The following is a 20,617-nucleotide window of genomic DNA, read 5'->3' as shown; positions in this document are numbered from 1 at the left end:
TTCTTCTGTTTTTAAGCTCCACATATTCCATGTGCTTATACAGCAGGTAAAAACTAAGAGTTTCAACAGATTAGTTTTTGAAGAAGACAAGGGCACTGACTGCCTTCACTGAAGAGAGCACTTACACAACTGGTTAGAGCAATGCATACACATGCTTTTGCTGTGGAATCTAGCTTTTATTCAGTTCACTGGTTTACATCTTTAGGTTTTAATTTTCTAATAGAAATGTGGGACCTGTAGAAACCCCTATGGAACTTGCTCCATTCTTACGTTGGGTATTTGTTATAGTTGGCTTACTGAACTGCAAATTTCCTTTTGGTAAGACTTACTGAACAAGGGACCCTTTGTAGAAGGCGGCAACACTGCCCTTTTTATCTGAGCTTACAGAACCTTTAATTTGGGACTTGCAAATTTACAGCATTGTGAGATTTCCTTTTGCGCTCCTTATAATCTTGGGCCAAATTCTACCTTTACTTATCCCCACACAATAACTCACATCTCAAACTGCAGTTTGCAGAGCGAATACCTCAGGTAGCATTAAACTGTTTTTCAGTTTTTAAATTAGCATTAAACTAATTTTTCAGTTAGAAGAGCCACAAATGCTCCAACAAGAATAAACAGACTATGAGTTCCATGTACATTTCATATTAATTCCAGTCGCTTTTAAAACTGGAGATTCAACACAGATGCGCAGGTTCTGCCAACTCTGCACATAAATAAACTGAACTTGCTGATGGCACGGGAACAGCTCAGTGCTGCTCTCCATGCCCAGCACTGTCAGTGCAGAAGCAAAGAGGAGTGGCCGCTTCAAGACAGCTGTGCTGCCAAATATCTGTACATGGACCTTCTGCCCAGAGTCTCTCTTGGAGCAGCCTGCAGATGTTCAAAGAATCCAGGTGGTGCTGCACTGGCTATCACAACCAAATGTACAAACCAAACAACAATAATAACTAAAAATTTCACATGTTCATTCACAGAAAAACAAACCACAACACTCTTCTTACTTCAACTGTGGCTCTAGCCTTGAAAGTGATTATGTATGAAGGAAAGAATTCAGTGTGACTTTCAGCTTTCATGAATTAGCAGAGGTTTCAAATGAAAAGAAAAAAACAAGGTTTATCTGAGTTACAGTCTGTCCAATCTGAGAGCTGTTGTCGCAATAAACACATAACCCATGACGTGTCACCCATGTATATTTTCACTATCAAGCACAACAAAGACAGCAAGTATCCTTTGGCACAAAAGCCCCATGCACAACCTTCCCCTGTGGCATTCTCTTCTGATGCATTATTTGCCCTAGTGTGTTTCCAGGAGCTACACTCATGAGCAAGCACAACACTGCATTCAGGCACAGAAACATCCTCTCCATAAAGTTTCAATTAGCCTTTCAACTCAATTGCACTGCATAAAAAAGAATCTGGGATACTACATACAAGATGTCATGTTTCATAAGAAATTAAATAATATATTTTATTTTTCCTATTGACATTTAGTTTGGTTTTGAATTCAAAATACAAAGCCAAAAAAGCAAAATAAATTATCCTATGAAAGTTAACAAATTATTCCATTGTTTTTAATAGCACTGGGCAAATCCTACTGAATTAGGCATGAATTTGTCACATATGCAATAAAGAACTTAAGACTAATACATCGTTCCCATTGTAAATCTTATTTTTAGAGGTTACATGATAACATTTTAAATCAACTCCAGGCTTAAGACTTGGAAATGCAAGTATTCCACAAGCTCTAAAAAACCCACAGAAAGATGACTGACAACTTGATCTGCTTTTCTGACAATTCCTAGTTAAAGAAGATCCTTTTTGAAATACTTGACTAACCTGGTCGCTCTGTCTGATCAACTGCTCTACTATCTAAGGTACATTTGCACAAACTGCTCTCAGCCTGCATGCATCAAAACTGATGCCCGGGGCTTTGGGAAGCAATTCCACAAAGTGAGGGGTTACCCACGTTTACCTTTTTCACTACCAGTACTGTGACTCCCGGGGAGCTGTGAGCATACACGTTACCCCAAAGTAAACAGAAGACAATCTTCCCGTAGCTCTATCCCTATTTCATCTGCCGTATAAACGGAGTGTTACCATTCCTAAGCACTGTCCATCCGTAGCTTGTGAATCCCCAGCGGTTCTGTGAGCCGCTTCACGGAGGGTGTACTTTCAGGAGCCGCAGTACCCTGGAGTGCGATACTCCCGCGGGCTCCCCGGGAGCTGCCACGGCTCCCTAAAGGGTGGACGCCCCAAGATGAAGAGTTAAACCACGGGAGGGTGTGAAGTTTGGGCAGGGGCCCGCGGCTCCAGCCCGGCTCTCCCTGCAGGTATGCGCCGCCCGCCGGCCCGGCCCGGCTGGCGTGTGCCCGCGGCGGCGAGCGGCCCCGGCTGTCAGGGCTGTGCCCCCCGCCCACGCACGGCCCCCGCGCCCGAACCAAACCCAGCCGCAACCCCAGCCAGCCGGGGCACGGCAGCAGCCCCAGGCGTTCGGACACTTACGGCGCTGGCAGAGTCCCGGCACGGCCGCCAGCAGCCGGGCCGCCCCCAGGAGAGCTCCGGGGCCGCGCTGGCACCTGGGCACGGAGACGATCCCCGCGGTGAGGCACGCCAGCAGCGGCACCCACATCATGCGCCGCGGCCGGCACCGCTCCCGCTCCCTCTCTTCGGGGCTGTGTCTCGGCGCCGCGGCGCGCTCAGTCCCGGCCCCCGCGGGGGCGGCGGCGGCGGCGGGGCCAGGGGAGGGGCGGCGGCGAGCCCGGCACAGGTAGGGCGCTCGGCGGGGCGGGCGCCGGCCGCCGCATCCCGGGGGCAGCGCCCGCTGCGCCCCCGCGCCCCGCCAGGGCCGGCCCCTCCCCGGCAGCGGCGGCCGTGGGGCCCCGGCCGAGCGCGGAGCGCAGCTCCCTCCATCCGCCTCCAGCCCGGCACGCCGGGGGCGCCCCACCACCCGCGCTCCCCGAGGGACGCGGGGAGGCTCTTGGCACCGCGCAGGGAGCGGCGACGGCGCCTCCGCACCTCCCTCGGGGAAACGGGCGGCCGGCGGCTGTCCCCGCCCCCGCCTGGCAGCCGCCCCCCGCCCGCCCCCACCGGGGCCAGGTGGGCGCTGCCGACCCCGTCCCGAGCTGCTGCCGGGGCTGCTCCTCCGCGCCGCGGGGCCGGGATTTGGCGCGGGTTGGGGGGCGCGGGGGCGCGGCCGGCGACGCTGCGCGGAACGGCCCGGCCCCACAGCGGCGGGTGCGCGCCGGGCCCGCGGGTCCCCCCGGCTCCCCTCGGTTGCCCGGAGACGGCAGCGGGGCAGGTTCCGCGGGCGGAGGCGGGCCCGGCGGTGAAGTCACTGCGTCCGCCCGCGCCGCTTTGTTCGGGGAGGCGGGCGAAGGCCGTGGACGTAACGCTGCGCCGCCCGGCTCCTGCCGCACCTCGCCCGTCGCCCCGGCCCCATGGGAGCCCCTGCATCCCCCGCCCCACAAATGCCGCCGGACCCCCAGAGCGCCCCGATGGGTGCAGCGCGCCTGACCAGGGTGCGGGCCGGCAAACCGCCCCCACTCTCTTAATGTCACCTAAACACATCTCCCCTCCTTTGCCGCCTTCCCCGAGTGATTTCTGCCCGGAGTTTCCACCCCTCCGGGCGCAGTGGGAGTAAAGCAAAGGTTACGGTGCCCGGAAAGTACCGCAATGTGCGGGCCAGGAAAGCCCCGCCGGGCCAAGGTGCGAGGTCTGGCCGCAGCCCTGCCCGGCCCGGCTCCGCTCCCCGCCCTCCTGCCGATCGTGTCACTGCTCCTCCCGAGGGCTCCGCTCCCTGGGGACGCGGTGCGTGGAGCCCTTTTCCCGGCAGGTGAAACGCACCTAGGCACCTCGCCGGTGGCCGGGCCCCCGCCTCCCTGGGTTACCGGACAGGTGTGCGACCTCGGGGCCCTGGGCTGAGCACAGAGTCAGCCATGGCCAGCCCGGTGTCATCCCCTCGTTTCTGATCTTAGTGACAGAACAGATGTTGTGCACGCAGGGTCCCACAATAGCATGTCGACGCACCACCCAAGTCTGCCTGCTCAGGGTACAACATTAATAAATCCTGAAAATGCAAGCAGTATAAATAGTGTAAGAACTGAAAGTGCCAATAGTTTAGGCCTTTGTGTGTGCAGGCCACTCTAACTGTGTAAAGTATTCTGCTGGTTTACGTAAAGGGCAGCTTTTTCTTATTTCTTTAGCTTCATTCCTCCCATGGTCAGATCCAAAGACTTAAAAACATTTACTTTGCAGTGATAGCATCTTTGAATAAATTGTTGTTCAGACAGTGTTTATAATGCAATAATATAATTATGCAGAGGTTTTGAATAGTAATTCTAGTTTTGCAAGTGGAGAAACCGAATCATCCAAGATCACATAACAGACATGGATCAAGGAGTTTTAAGACAACCGGAAATGGATTCAAAAAAGCCTCAATCCACTGTCCTATCCACAGGGCCGTGAATCCTTGAGGTAATGTGGTTATGGAATCTCTGTCCTTGGAGATATTTGAAACTCAGCTGAACAGATCCCCAAGCAGCCTGAACTAATTGGATCTGTTTTAAGCAGAGGGCTCATTGCACCTCAAGAGGCTTTTTCCAACCTATGCTATTCTACAAATTTCTATGGTGGAAAGTGTATTTTAAATGCTCTTTTATTCCATGTATACCAATTTTCTTCAAGTGTTATAACTGTGGCTTCTTTCAGTATTTACATTTGCTTTATTGAAAACAAAATACAATTGTCTATCACCGTGCTGGTGAATAGCCTCTCTTTTCAGGAACAGTTTTGAAAATATTGCATCTGCAATTAATGTTAACTAGAGCTGGTCAAAAACCCCAAAACATTTCTTACAAAACCCATGTTCCTTTTTTGGTTGAATATTTCCAACCATTTTTAATGTGCCATTTCATGGGGGAGAGTCCAAACCAAGACTGCAAAGGGAAGATTGATGGTGTTTTACAACTTCTAATATCACAACTTTTTTAAAATAAAAAGTGCACTGTGTGTTCATCAGGAAGTCCTGTGATTTCTTACATTATCATGGAACCTTAGACACAATTAAAATCCCCGTAAAATGCATTATGGTGAACTTAAATTATTTGTACTTTCCCCCAACTTCCCTATTTTAATAACATAAAATCCTGCTAGAGTATAGTAATTGTTTTGGATTTGGTGGCTTCACTTGATCCCACTGACATGCAAATTGTATTTCTTTGCTGTATAGCTAGCTAAATGGATCATATGCTTGTCTGTCAGATACAATTGCATTTGCTATAGCTTGAGTTCATTTTTTTATACAATATTTGAATCTAAACTGCATCTGTTTCATAGAAAAAGATCAGTGTATTGTGCAAATCTTTTATAACCCATCAATTAAAAATGATGGAGGAACTCAAAATCAGTGGCTATTCAGTTGCCAAGGAGTCCATAAGCTTCTTCCCCAGAAGTGCAGACTATGAACAATCCACCTGTGCTGTTTATTATATCCAGAAAAAATATGTATAAAATTTCAATTCCCTGATGCATTAGCAAAATGTGATGGGATTTTTTTTTGTAATTTTGAAAAAGTTGTGATGCATTCCCGTATCATATATTAAAATATGCACGTTGATTTTTATTTATAGGCTCAGTTCTCACAGTGAGAACTGGTAATGTCAGCTTTCAAAATAGAATCTTTACTCCCTCAAAATAGTATTTTTCATTATTTGTTTCATTAATGCCTACTTTAGTTACTAGTCTATGCTACTGAACTTCCTGGTGCACATGGCACAAAAAGAAAATTATCTGTTTTAAGGTAAAACAATAATCCAAAATGACCAATATTCTATTTAATTTTTCATGAAGGCTTCCACTGATTTCACATGGACATTTTATGTGAATTAAAAAATCTTACTTGGATTTGCAGCTTCAGTGGCTTCAGTAGGCCTTTGTGAAACTATCTGGCAAAATCTGAAGCATTATCTTTTTGCATTTACCTTCTTGATACTAACAGTTTGATCAATTTTATGCAGAGATTGCCTTCTCTTTTCCATACACTCAGCTTGATGACTTGTGTATTCTGTGTCTAACTGTTGTTTTTATTCATAATTTATTTGTATGGATTTTTCTATAAGATTATTTTCTTTTCTGGTCTGTATGGCAGCAGTGCCTCCCTTCTTTTTTTTTAGAAAATTACTTGCCAAACCCTGGTAGTACACTTCTCTTTCCTGTTTATATAAGCAATTGAATTCTAAAATTTCTATATTAAAAATAGAGTATGTAATCCTCTGGAAGTCCCAGATCTTGATCTTGTGTACTTCAGTGCTTGCGACAAGCCCACTGAAGTCTGTGTTATAAGACAATAAGCCTAACATATTTCAGAACATTGCAGGAAAAAAAAAAAAAAAAGGCAATGCAGATAGTTTTTTCAACAGAAATGATCAGCAAGCAGTTCAGATAGAGGTAGCAATGGCTTCTCAGATGAGAAGGTAGCGCTCTGTTTAGGGTTTACTGGGTCAAACCCAATGCATTAAGCTCTATACAGACATTTCCTAGGACATCTGTAGTGCAGACAGCTGATCTGTAAATTAACATTGAGGGGGCCTCAGTGAAGGTGTCCCTACCCTCTGTTTAAGAAAGAGTAGAAGGATTTTTCTAGAGACAAGAAAGCATAAAAAATTATCTATAAAATTCCACTAGGATTCTTAAAAGCATAAGAATATGCATGCAACAAGTGGTCAAAGCTTAGGCTGTTTATTGAAATGCACTAAAAAAATCTTTCTGGAAGTAATTACTGAAAAATCCCAGCAGTATATTCAGTTGAACAGATGTATTCTGAAAGAACATTTTAATTGTTGTCACATGAGGAGTTTTAAAGAACACTGTTACACTAAGATTTTTTGGTACTTCCACTATGCATTTTTATGTGACAGAACTGGTATTTTAGACAGAAGTGTTTTCTTCCTTTTGACAAATACTACCATAGTTTGTTTTGAGAGTCTTTCTGACTTCAGAGAGTTGAGCTTCCCTGAGTAAATTTTAAAGAATAAAATTTACCTGTGATTCTTCTATATGCTGTCATTAATATTTTCCAGATATTACATCACATATTTACAGGCACCATGGCTTGGTTTCTGAAAGGAACAGATACAAGAGCAATAGGCCAGATGAGTTATTTCATTAACCTTATTTCAGTGGGACTTTTGCCTGAAGGACCAAAGACCAGACCTGTGTTACTAATCTCTGTGCCATTTTCCTGTTTTCCTTCAGTGACTAACAAAGAAGAGCATTTAGTTTTTTTAGTTTTGTATTCGCAAAGGACTGCAGCCCACCCCAAATCAGTCATAACAATTTTGATGCTATGTTGTTTTCCAGCTCCATGGAAGATGGGTGAATGCCAGATTTTATCTCAATAGATGTAGATGTAGATTCACAGACACCAAAGATGCTGAACTCTGAAAATACACATTTCAAAAAATGGTTTCTGACAGAAACAACAATTTTATTTCTACAGAGGAGCAACAGCCACTGTTCAGTTCAGCAACAGTCACACACAGTTATCAGAATTATTTTGTTATTATTGCAGGCTCAAACTGTCCACAGAACACTGGCACTCCATGTGTTTTTCTTTCTTTACCTCCACCCATTTCCTTCTGTTTTTGTTGCCTGTCTCCTACCTTTCTCTCTGGTACTTGAATAAGGTATGTAATCTCCACTTACTGCTGAGAGCCAGCTTAGGTGCCAATCAAGTGATGGTATTACACCTTGGGTGTTTTCATTTCTTTCTTCCTCGAAATTTAGTTTTCTCTCCTCTCCTTTTTTTTTTTTTTCCTTATTTTTTCCTCCCCCCCACCCCTCCTTCTCAGCTCTGCTCTCCCCCAGTCACTTTGGATGAATCCTCAGATAATTTACAGGGCTCTTGCTTTCCCAATCTACCCCCTCCCTATGTCTCTCACTTCCCTAATGGAGTCTTAAGGTCATGACTGCTGCTACTGCAGCATTGCATCTTCTTCCTCATCCTCTTTCCATGGTGATTTCACCCCTTCTCTGTCCCCAAGATCTTATGTTGCCGAGGGTGGAGATGAAATATTCCATAATCATACAGCAGGCCTGACAGCATTTTGGAAAGTTTTCAGAGAAAATTCCCATATTTGCCCCTTTCACCATTAGGTCACTTGTTATTTCCCAGAGGTTTCCTCTATAATGTTCAACAAGGAACTGGTAGAAAGAAGGTAGACTGTAGTAGATAATTATTAGGAAATATTTCTTGGGACTTCTGAAAGACTACAGTTCCTGTTGAGGAAATTAGGTGTTAGAGGTTGAAAGGGAAAGTTAAGTTGTGGTTTAGAAACAGCACTGGTATTGTTTACAGAAATTAAAGTTCATTTTTAGTTCAGTATAGCCTCTATAAATCAAGCTCAAAAGTATCCTGCAGTTGCAACGCAGGAGTTTGTAATGGGCTGATTGAAGAGTGCAAATCATTTCTCCCGTCCGTAGCTAAGCTGGTGCATTGAGCTGTGGCTGATGAATGGAAAAATCCCACAGGCACACTCTGTGTGCGTGTAGCAGAGGGGGGACGTGTGTGTGTGGGGGGGGTGGACATGGACAGGGAGTATGTTTTTTTCCTTAATTATCAAAGGTTCTGAACCTCCCAGACAGGATTTCATCTGATCTTATTCTCAGACTTGAAGCAGGGCGTGCACAGTACAACCTGGATGCTCTCTGTGGGGGTATTTATCTGCATACCCCCTCCCCTCTCTCACCAGATTGCTGCTCAAGACTCACCGCTAAAATGACAGCCAAAATAAATCAAGAAGCATTTAGTGGCAAAGTCAGGAAAGAATGGAGACAGATGGGGACATTTAGAAATAACAAAAAAACATTACTTACTGATTTTTGTAATTGTTTCAAATATGTGTCTGCATATACATCTTCTCACCTCCCACATCCTGCTTATCCTTAGATTATTTTTTTTTGGCATAGAAGCATGTATGTTTGGGCAGCACCTCACACAAGTTCATCCCTACTTCTGAAAGATATCCCTACTTCTGAATTTTTAATTCATATCAGTAAATCTTCTCTTGTCTAATTCCAGGCTCCAGTAGAGCAGTAGTTACTAATTTTACTGTTCTTCCTTTATGCTATAATAAAACTAAGATTCTTTTAAAAATAAAGTATAATTCACTTGTGGAATTCATTGGCTTCAGATAAGAAATTTGCAGGATTTAAAAATAGATATTTATGTGAATTTTATGTGTCTTTACACTATCCAGGATAAAAGTTCATGACAAAGGTAAGCTTTTGTGCTTCAGAACAAGAACCACTGTCAGTGGCTGTAGAGAAATTTCCTCTTTGGCCCCACAGTAATGTGTTCCTTTAAAGATGATTTCCACTTTTGCTGTAGCAACTGGTCCCAACTGTGACATAAGTCAGGGTAAGGCATGAGAGGGACTGTGGGATTCTTATATTGCAAAGGAACAGACACCACGTTTTTGGGGACAGAGACTTCTAGCCTGAGTTGAGGCAGTCTAGAAGTAATTGAGTTGTTCAGCAATATATAAGGAGTTGGTATAACCTAAGGACCAAAATTAAGGTCATGTTGTTAGCATGTACTTGAATAGAGTAAACAGCTACCTTAGGAATTGACAGACCATATCTTTTTATCTCAAATGGAGAAAATTTTACATAAATAAGTTACAGAAAAGCTAATTTGTTGCATTAGAATTTAGTTAATGTCATACTATACAAGCAAATAATCCTCATGTGACATGACACACTAATGAACACTGGAAGAATGAGGGGAAATAGAGATTGTAAAGTAATTTAGTAAACCTAACTGTATTTGAAGAAAAATATTCCTGATAAAACATCTTATTTGGCACCATTTTCCACCGTGGGTGGTCTTGAATTCAAGACTCAGTGGTTATATATGAGAGAGATTATAGATCAAACAGATATGTTCATGTTAGATTGCTAGGTGAATTTGTATAACCTATATAATGCAGGATGTCAGAAAAGATGACCATTATAATTCTTTCTTGATTTTAATTATATCAATTCTATTAATGTTACACTTCTACAGGCAATTTACAAAACTGTATAACTTGGACTTGGAAGAGAAAACAGAACACAAGATGTCAGTTTGCAGGAGATGTGTCCTGGTTGACTGAAAGAAGTAAGGGTAACGTTACATCAAATTAAGCTAAAATTTCACCATGCTCAGCAGACAAATACTGGCGGAAAACTGAAGTAAAAGAGAGAAGAGGCGGCGCCACAGGCAGTATGGATACCAGTGACATGTACCTTATCTATACACAAACTATCCTAATGAAAACTGCCATGTGAGGTTATGATCTCAAGAGATGTAATCCAGGTACTAAATTTAAATTTAACTATGTGTGCCACAGAAGACATAGATACCTGAACCACTCATAAGGACAGAAGAGAATTCTTGATTTATTTTTTAATGCATCATTGTCAGTTAGTCAGTTCACTTCCCTATAAGAACATGAGAGGTGTCATTCCTGTAGGAGGAGAGGATGAACTGAAAATAAAACAGAGCAGATCCTGCAGAGAGTCAAAATGGAGTTGGATGTGTAAATCAGGATTAAACTTCAAAACCCAAGCCATAAGAAATACAGTTTTTTGTTGTCGAGAAGTTCTTTGAACCTGTGATGGTATAAGGGTTTTTTTCCTTCTTGAAATACCTCCTACTTAGTATGTTCTTTTGCTTGCTGTTTGTGCTCCAGGATGTAATATATATATGATGAACATATCACAGAAATGATAAGGAGATTGTTCATTAGTAATTGTTATTAGTAATACTCTAACACTAAAAAGTTGACTACAAATCCATTTCAAACTATAGATTGATTCTCTCGTAGTTTGACATGAATACTGTGTGGCCACATCACTTCAGAGCCCTTGTTCTATTTCAGATCCATACTCTATATTCTACAGCCTGCCAAAAAAATTGGAGGAGATCCAGTTATCCAAGGAGAAAAACGTAACATTTACCCTATAATATTAGAAATTCTAGATATAATAGAAAAATATTAGATTTTATTATGTAAAATTGATAGTTCATTGAAACTGAAAATTTTATAATAGATTTGAAAAATGTGTGAAAGAAGTTAGTATTGCCCACCTAGTACAGAATGGGTGGATAAGACAACACATTTGAGTTAATTGATGAGAATTATAGGTAGCTGGAGATAGATGGAAGGTTGAGACAGAATTCTGCCTATTGGTGCCTGAAGGAGTCATGGTCAGGGTTTCCTTTTCCATTAGCTCCTGCTATTTTCAAGTAGCTTGAATTTTTAAAGTTCCTAGGGAGGACAGTCTCTCCTCTGTGGAGTGCATAAGAGCTACACAACCTGCCTGTTTCCCCTGTTGTGTTACCCAATTTGTGGCTGGGCACACCACCTGTTTTTGCTCTTGAACCATCGATTGCTCAGCAGTTTATGTTTTCTTTTATATGTTTCTTTGTTCTGGCTGTCTTCTTTTACCAAAACCAAGTAATGTGACTGGATTTTTTTCTTACTTTATTTTTAGATTGACTTTCAAATCAAAAGTATATGCAGAGAGAAGAAATCATTCTTCTTTAGCACTGTTGAACTAGCATGGGTTTTCTCCTTCCTTTGTTTTGTTTTGGTGTTTTGATTTTTTTTGAATGATTTTTTTTCCCTTTAATTTCTTTTAGCAATAGCAACCACAGAGGTTGCCTGTAATAATAGCAGGCAAGCATTTTCCATTTCAAACACGGGAATGGAGTCTGATGGTATCCTCTAAAGGAGTATATGAAACCTTTAGGTGGCAGCCAAGGGCTGCAGTTTGAATCCATAGATTTATTAGTAGTGTGGTTTATGGTCTCTCAGGTGGCAAAAAGGATATGATGAAGAAAGAATTTCTAATCCATCCAAAAGTAAAACAAATAAAAATTCATGTAGATGAAAAATTTTTAAAAAGCTGGATATGTCTAGATACACAGGAATGCACCTGGGAGTTCTCTCCATGATCTCTTGCTCTTCCACCAAACTCCTTCAAAGAACTATTAAAAGCACACCCTGAAGCCTAATGTCTTACTCCTGTCGATAAATTTATTATAAAATGCCATTCAATATAGTGCCTTTGTGTTGTGCTCAGAACATGAATGTATGTCTGGTTCTGGTTGGATGTGGGAAAACCTTGGTGGTCTCTTGGCATGTTTCTCCTTTGCCCCATGGCCCATCACAGCAGAACAGTGGGGGCTGCTGGTCCCCTTGCCTCTCCCACATAGTAATGCTTCTGCAACCCTCCTGAGCAATTTGGAGCATGCCGTGGGAGACTGCATTTCCAAAGATATCGGCAGGAATTATAGTTCTGGCTTATTATTCCCATTCCACTCTAAAGCACAGTTTTGTAAAAATGGTAGGTTGTTGTTTTTTTTTTTTTTTTTTTTTTACACAAAATAGACTTGTTCAAATCCTGAGTTTACCACAGTTATGCAGTAGATGTGTTGAAATATGTTCTAACAATGCACAATTAAGTTATCTAGAGGTATCAAAATGTTTGTTAATGAAAATAAAACTCTTCGAAAGAAACTATAGTCTTGAGGGATTCTCTTAGGGAAAAAATGAATCTTTGTTGTTACAAATAACTGCACAATATATTTCAATATAGAGGTTACTTTTTTTCAATTTAGTGTCATTTTCATGCAAGAAATCATGACTGTATGTATGGTTTGGGAGTTAAAACTAGAAAATGAGTGATTTACAAATAGCCTCATTTGTTAATTGTACTGTTACCAAAATTGTTTTTTTCTTTGCATAATTAACAACTACATGCAGCTACAAATCATGTTGCTTACCTCTGCAGTTTAACGCAGCATACATTGCCTGATCACCCTACAGATAGGCCCAAGTGTTCAACATTGCAATGCCAAAAACCTGTATATATGCAGAACAAATATCCAAATATATAGCACTGAGAAAAGAAACTGTACCCTGATTACAAATCAGATGTTAAAAATCAAGTAGTTTAATCTTAATGACTAGTGGTTCAGTGACTAACAGGATTTGCATTAAAATATGTTACTTTTTTTAAGCAGCTTGTGAACGAGTAAGGTCTGCCTGAGTATGTGGGTATTTATTAGTAAACAAGATTTTTTTTTCTTCCCTTTATGTTGTCTTTTTTTTTCATATTCTCTATTTTGTGTGAGCCTATGTGACTGAATGGAGACACATGTAAGCCCTATTTACAGTATATCCAAATCTTCAGCTACAAGTGTCTCTTCAGAAGATGTACAGCTGTTATAAAACACAGCTGGACTGGGGCTAATACATTTGCCTCCATGCAGAGTGTATTCTCTTGTTTGTGTCTAGTTAGCTCTGATTGGAAGCAGAGTGGAAGGAAAGAGGTAAGCAAGCCTGTCTTTTCCCACCTGCGGAGAGGTGCCATGCTATTCTTATTAAGGCTGTTCCCCCCTTATACCCATGCATTGCTCCATACTAGTTCACTTCATCAAGCTTTACAAATTCTTTGCATTTTAATTGTTCACTCCCATTATCTGTCCCTGCTTTTGTTGTTCACTCCCATTATCTATCCCTTTCAGGTCCCTGCTTGACTGGCTGTAAGACTTTTGCATTCACATCCAGAAAGGAAAGAAGAAGGCATCTAATTCACATGGTTGAAATTAATTAGTAAACAGAATGGTCTGAGCTGATGTGGAATACAGCCAAAATACTCTAAAAGATGCCCTTGTTATTCAAGAGGCACCAATAGATGTTTACATGATAAAAAACTTAAGGATAAAAGTTTTCTACCCGTAAGACACCCACTCATTTTGTGTGTATATTCCTTATTACTGGCATTTTGTTTGCTCAAATAACAAAACGTTGGAGGTTGTCTTACTAGAGGCAGATTTGCTAAGTGGTCCACTTACTTTTTAGCTAAATAATTTATTACTGCATAAACATTTTCTTCAAGTAAAAAATGCCCGTCCACTCCTCTTTAGACATGCAGTCTCTCTCGGGGACAAATTTATTTGGAGGCTCTGTCTCTTAATAAGGGTTTTCTAAGGAACAGTGATCAGCTGGGCATTCATATGCTGTCTCATTCTGAGCTACACTAAGAAGTTTTGTGGCACATTTCCCTGCCCAGGGAATATTCAGGATATGGGGGTGGTTTGAAGTGTTTGTTTGGATGAGATGAGAAATGATCTCACAAGTTGCCAGAAAGAGGGGCTTAGTGAAACGGAAGGTAGGAGAGGACGTGTCCAGTGTGGTGAAGAAGGAATTACACATTAGCTCATATAAATAATAATAGCAGGTGTGGGTAATTGCACTTTAGCAAAACCGTATTTGAAAGCAGTTAAGTTGTAGTTTCTTAGCAACTGCTACTGACAGCCACGTTTTAAGTGGCCAAGGCTTTCAAATAAGGTAACACCCACAGCCTGCTATACAATAGTATTAAATAGAGGGAAACACTAAAGCAGAAGTGTTCTTACTCTAAACAAAACACAACAGAGAGCCTGAGCCACAGAGGAGGTGATGAAATAGAAAAAACAGAAATTACGTCTGTATTTCTAGGTAAGCCTTTTCAGGAACAACTGCTTAGGAAGAACTATTGTGAAGAAAGGCATGATCCATGGCTTACTCAATGCAATGGGTAGGCTTTAGGGAATAAAGGGGCATAATTTTTAATTAGATAATTCTGTTATTATGATGGCAGATTTTTTTCTGTCTTTTTATATATTTGTCACATAAAATCCGTGTTTGTGTATATCACAGTTCATATAAAAGATTTTATGTGACAGAGTGTATCTGTGTTTAGTCTGAAATGTAAATGTTGTAAGTAATGTTCAGCACTTAAGACCACACTGTCAACAAGATGATTTTGAATCTTGGATAAGAACATTTCCTGGAAGAAGACTGTGATACAGCCAATGAAGGAGCGTTAAAGAGGAGTCAAAAGGCTTCATCTTTTTGGCTAATTGATGCAAATTTGCATTTGGCTGATTCAGTTGTTTTCAATTCCTTATGGATACTGCAGAGAAAGCAGTATTTCTTTCTTGTTAATATGATCCAGAGTTAGTTAGGTCATATTCTATCAGGCAATAACACTCTCTTAATTCATTATCCATAGAGCCATCAAGAAGTTAACTATTTTTTTCCCCTTTTGAAACCGTTATATTTTCTAACAATACATAGGCTTGGATAGATCATTCTGGGGAATAGTTCTCCAACCCAAGATGGAAAAGCTAATGTACTAGTTAAGGCACTCCCTGGATTAATAAATTTCAAAATCTGGAAAAGCACCCTAACTTCTAACTTACTCTTTTGGTGAGTGGGAATGTCAATCTGTCTCTTACACATATAGTATGACGTTTTGTACCCTTATTCTGGCTTTATAAAATTCTTCTTATGTTTTTAAAGTAAAATTTATATTTGCAAAAGATGAGTGGAAGTTTTCAAACACCTTAGATATTTCCATATTATCTTCCAAGTGCAAAGCACATTTCTCTAGCCTGTCTTAACAGATTTATAGGTAGACTTTTCTGAAAAGAACGTGCTCCAACATGATATGCCACTGTGTCCTTCATGAGGACACTGCAGTTTTTATTTAGAATGATATACAAAATATATGCAGATCCAAAAACTGATAAAGAGTAACCTGGCTCATTTTGTTCACTTCATTAGCTTTTAACTTTTTGCTGTTTAACTTTTAACTTTCAACTGTTTAACTTTTATCTTATGTATCCTCATACAGCCTCCAGTATGACATAGATTCCTGTGCAATCACAGTTAAAAGTCATTTAGTTATTATGTGATCCAAAGCACACACAGTATTCCCAGGGGCTTTCTAGGATGTCTCCACACATTTAGAGACAGTTCATGGATTTGGAAAGAAGAACTTTTTTATCCATGACTGTTTGCTATTAGATGGGGAGTCTCCAAGTATTACTTTGGTAGGAAAAGGCTTTTAGCCTTTTAATAGTATCTCACTGAAATACCTATCCACCAGCTTTTAAAAAGCTTAATGTGATACTTACCAATCACTGTAATTTATTAAAATGAATCTGATGGTTTTTTGTCTCACATTTCAGTGTTTTATTTCTGACATGCTTGTTAATTTTTCCATCTTCATGTGACATAAAAACATTTTTCAGCACTTCACTGCCTTGTTTTTTAAATTTGTATTCTACAGAGTTGATGAATGCCTATGGTTTTCCCTGTGGCATGGTACACAGTTGTTACAGTACAGGATATGTTTATCAGCTTGAATTTTAAGACAGAAATTTTAGGACAGACAGTAAAACTACACAAACCTGAGTGATAATTTGTGTTCAGTACCTTCAGTTCCAGTGAACATGCCCCTCTTTCTTTCTGCAGGTGTTCTTATAGTTTTCCAACAGAAGTACTGAATTACAAATGTGAGTGGACTGCGATATACTGAACCCAGATTTTCAAAACTGGCCCAGGATTCGAAATACTTTGGAACTGAGCAACATAATTTTGGATATTTGACTTAGGCAGGAGCTGATTTTCCTTCCAATTCCCACTGAAATCAAGTGGATTGCAACCTGAAATCTGAAGTTGGTTGCACACACACTGAAATAATAAAAGTCACATATGCCTTATGGAAAGCCAGTCTTGGTTCCAAACAAAACTGCCATCCTTTCCTGTGTTCTCTTTTTTACGTAGCTGAACTAGGAAAGGTTGTCTTAAATTCTTAAAAATGAATTTTCGTAGATATTTCTTAATTTCTTTCTTTTCTTCCCCTGTGGAATATGAATTTAGTTCTTTCGCTATTTATATTCAAAATTAATGATATCATCTTTCCTTACTCAGTAGCTATTTCTCAGTTATTTTTGTATGATTCAAGCATATTGTTCTGAGTGATATTCAGGAACCACTTCCATAATTGTATGTCCCATTTACTTAGGTGAGGTAGGGCACCTATCCTGTAAATGAACATGGTTTTGCAGTTGAAAAGAGATAATGCTGTCCCTGTACAGCCTTTGTCTATTATTGCCAATTAAATAATTGACACTTAATTTCTTTTTCACTGTCTGTAGTCTGTGACTGAAATGCAGCAGTGACTCACTGTTAAATAGAACAGGCCCATATTTTGCTTCTTAACCTTATGCTTTGCGAAGTATGGGTGTGCCAACTCTAATGTGCATGTGGCATCACTGGGAAAGAATTTGGAGGCAGAATAAAAGTATTCATTCCTTTCACCAGAAATTCCACCTATTTAAAGATTTTAAAACAGGCAGATGGGAAATGCCTAAAAAAGTACAAACCAAGGGGAAGCAGAAAAAGAGCAGGTTGGAATGGACCATCTGTGAAAACTTTCTGAGTATCAGATATAAGGCTTGAATAGCTCACATAGAGAATGAAAGTCTCATTATCTCCAGATGATGCAGATGCTGGGTCTGCCTTAAAATATTGCACAATGGAATGAGCTTTGCAGCAATAATTCTGCTAAGTTGGATGAATGGTGTTATCTGAGCTGGGTTCAATAGGCTGACACCACCTGAGCAATAAAACAAAACAAGGGTTCTTCCTTTAATGCCAGTTTACATACTAGATTTTCAGTCTTGCTGTATTGTGCAATTCAGCAAAGCTAACTTTGGCCAGACAAATTTGGCAATTCCAAGAGAATCTGTGAAATTATTTGGCTGAAAAAATACCTGGATCATTTTACTACTGGGCTTAAAAGACTTACTGATCTATGCAAATTTATGATAAAAGAACACATTATGTAATTAGGGATATTTTTCCTTAGTTTTTTTTTTTTTTAATTTATTTTTTTTTCCAGAATGATGGAAATACCTTATTTCATTTTATTTTATTGTATTTTATTTTATTTCTCTGAGTGCATACAGTTGAAGAAATGAAAAAATAATTGTTTCGTTAGCATTAATCCTAAAGAGCAATTATCTTTTTTTTTTTCAAACCCTGTTTTTTACAGTGTTATCTTGTAGTAAGAAATGATTTTGAGCCATAGAATCTTTCCCTGAGATGAAAGAGTGAACAGCTACAAATATGAACAGGAAGTGGTACTGGCTATAGTTAAAGTGATCCTCTAAAATGAGCTTTATTATTCTGAAAGTAATTTTAGAGTCATCTTGCCCTGCTCTCTTTCACCTCTCCTCCTGAGATTTTTGCTTATTGGGGGATTTTTAAGTGTGGATCCCAGTTTCTGAGTAAAAACTTGGAATGTGTGTAAATAACAACATAATTAGTGAATACAGTGAGCCATTGAAATTGGAATGAAAAAATTCCCCACCAGATTTTATAACAGCTGCTGAAGTCATGTGGATAAGCCTGCTTCCAATCTGAACATCACGGGAAAGAGAGATCAAAGGACTGTTCAGAGATAATCATGCCTAGAGTAGGGTAAAAGAAACAACAGCAAAATTATGTTTATTTTATTAGTTTTTTAAAATTGCTTTTGTCCATAATTATTTTATAGAGAAGAGAAACCTTGTTTTAAAACTTTCAGGCTCAATTTGAAATTATTCACCCAGATTCTCCATAGGAACAAACATGTTGCTATGGAGATGGACCAGAGCAAAGACAAAATATAGATACACATAGATTCCCCAGAGGAGTGTAATTTGAGGCCTAAGTACACTGCTTTAACAGTATAAACACTGTTCTGGTATGCCTTGTTTTCTCCATCAAAAGTACAATAAAATATCCCTAATCCTGAATGATCTGTTGTTGTTTTAGAAACAGCTTTTAAAACAAGTAGCCATTCTTCTAACATTTCATTTTTTTTTTTTAATAAAGGACAATAAAGAAACTTTTTTGATATTTCCTAAGTTCTTTTAAAAGAAAAGGGGAAATCAGCAATAAATTGTATAAAACTTTGCAGAAAAAGCAGTGGTGAAGACTTTGCTGATGTAGAGGGATCTTGCTTGCTGTGAGTTCACTGTTCAGAACAAATATGGAAAAATGTATTCCTTTTTCTTCATTGCTATAAAATATGCTGAGCCCATGTGGAACTTCTGAGGGAGAAAAGATGAGTGCTTCTGCTCTGAAAACCCTGCATCTGCCACTTGGCATAAGCAAAAAATCTTCATTAAGTTTTTGGATAGGAGGACCTCTAAGCGGTAATTTACCAAAGGGAAAACTCTTGCCAAGGTCAGCACTGTGTTTTTGGAAGTGCAATGGCTCCTGTATTTTTTTCTTATAAAGCATTATTTTCATAGGTCTCTCATTTTCTGCAAGTAGCTTGTGGAATTTTCGAATTCATGGAATTGGTCTTTTATGTCATTGAGTCAGTGTGTAGTTCCCCAAAAACAGACAACTGAAAGGGGACCCTGTAAATGTCTGTAAGTATCTGAAGAAAAGGTGTCAAGAGGACAGAGCCAGCCTCTTCAGAGTGGTGCCAAAGCAATTGGACAAGAGACAGTGAGCAGAGACTGATGCACAGGAAGTTCCACCTGAATATGAGGAAGAACTTCTTTACTGTGTGGGTGACCACACACTGAAACTGGTTGGCCAGAGAAGTTGTCTCCCACTGGAGATATTCAAGAACATCTGGACACAATTCTGTTCAGTGTGCTCTGGGATGACCCTGTTTGAGCAGGGAGGTTGGACCAGATGACCCACTGTGGTCCCTTCCAACCTCACCCATTCTCTGATTCTAGGAACATAAAGAAGAAAATATTGAAGCTATAAGTTAGATAGACCACCTTCATTGATGCCCCATTCTTAACATTACATCTGGAAGCTATTAAAAAAAGTGGACTTCTCTTCAGGGATGTTTTACAGACAATTATGCACAGATTTTTAAATATTTCTCTACAGCTGTGACCACCATCCAGGTATCTTGACTGGGTTTTTTTACAAATCCTCTACAGTATATGTATTACCTAATATAGATGTGTATCTGTACTCAGAATTGATTTCATTAGAGAACTAAAATACTTGGAAATCCTCCCAAATAACTGCTACATCAAATGGAAAGTTGGCACCAAAACCCCTCCTCCAGAGTGCTTCTGTATATGCACAAATACCTCTTCTTTATTGAGTTCCTTGAAAACTTGATGCTTGAATGTAAGTTCTCTGGATCTCTTGCATTTTCATTTTTAAAAACACAGTAATTTTTTTTCCCATAAATGGTCAGTAATGTTTAATTAAGAAGTACTCTCACCTCCTCATTCAGTTCTGAATGTAGGTTCTTAAACTAATGCCCTTAGAAGTTCAGAAATATTGTTTGCTCCTATTCTTTACCTAAACACTAGCTGGGCTCTTAGGGGCTCACTCTTAGTAACTCTCTCATTAGTAAGGTCAGGTTTAAAAGAAATGTATTTATGCCCATGAAGGTTCATGAGGGAAAGCTTAATTTCCAACATCTACAAATGTTCCCAATGCTGTCTGAACCAGACTAATTTATGTCTGATAGAAATGGTTTGGACCTTGAAAACAGAATAGGAATTGATTGAAGTTTTGGTAAAGTTTAAAGAGTTACCAAGTTTCTGTAACCAAGGTGTAGCTAAGAGCTTAAATGGGAAGGGAAAATGCTAATGCTCTGTAAAAGCTAATTAATTTGAAAGTTTTGCTTTCATTGAAAAAGGTGTATATATGCCACCGACAGACAGGAAGAACACGGATCAAAAAGAAACACGGCAAATGTAA

General features: G+C 40.2%; 2 protein-coding genes across 4 annotated transcripts in view; one reads left to right on the top strand and one right to left on the bottom strand.

The window, feature by feature from the left end:
* Positions 1–3,770, bottom strand: part of ITGB8 (integrin subunit beta 8) — a 45,893-nt gene extending 42,123 nt beyond the window's left edge. The window contains exon 1 of one of the 3 annotated variants that reach the window (XM_027877947.1): positions 3,655–3,770. Coding sequence is in view for 1 of the 3 variants with exons in the window: in XM_027877943.1 (XP_027733744.1) it covers positions 2,505–2,634 (130 nt within the window). In the remaining 2 variants the exon portion in view is untranslated. Of the gene's footprint in view, positions 1–2,099; positions 2,237–2,504; positions 2,675–3,654 lie in introns of those variants that run through there. The other 2 variants (XM_027877943.1, XM_027877946.1) reach the window with 2 other exon arrangements.
* MACC1 (MET transcriptional regulator MACC1) overlaps positions 3,675–20,617 on the top strand; it is a 78,019-nt gene continuing 61,076 nt past the window's right edge. The window contains exon 1 of the mRNA XM_027877952.1: positions 3,675–3,896. Within this exon, the coding sequence (XP_027733753.1) occupies positions 3,675–3,896 (222 nt within the window). The remainder of the gene's footprint in view (positions 3,897–20,617) is intronic.

Source organism: Empidonax traillii, unplaced genomic scaffold (genome assembly GCF_003031625.1).
Source record: "Empidonax traillii isolate 1590-97213 ecotype Southwest subspecies unplaced genomic scaffold, ASM303162v1 scaffold35:size4298261, whole genome shotgun sequence".
Classification (NCBI taxonomy): Eukaryota; Metazoa; Chordata; class Aves; order Passeriformes; family Tyrannidae; genus Empidonax; species Empidonax traillii.
This window is presented reverse-complemented; position numbering and strand designations above follow the sequence as displayed.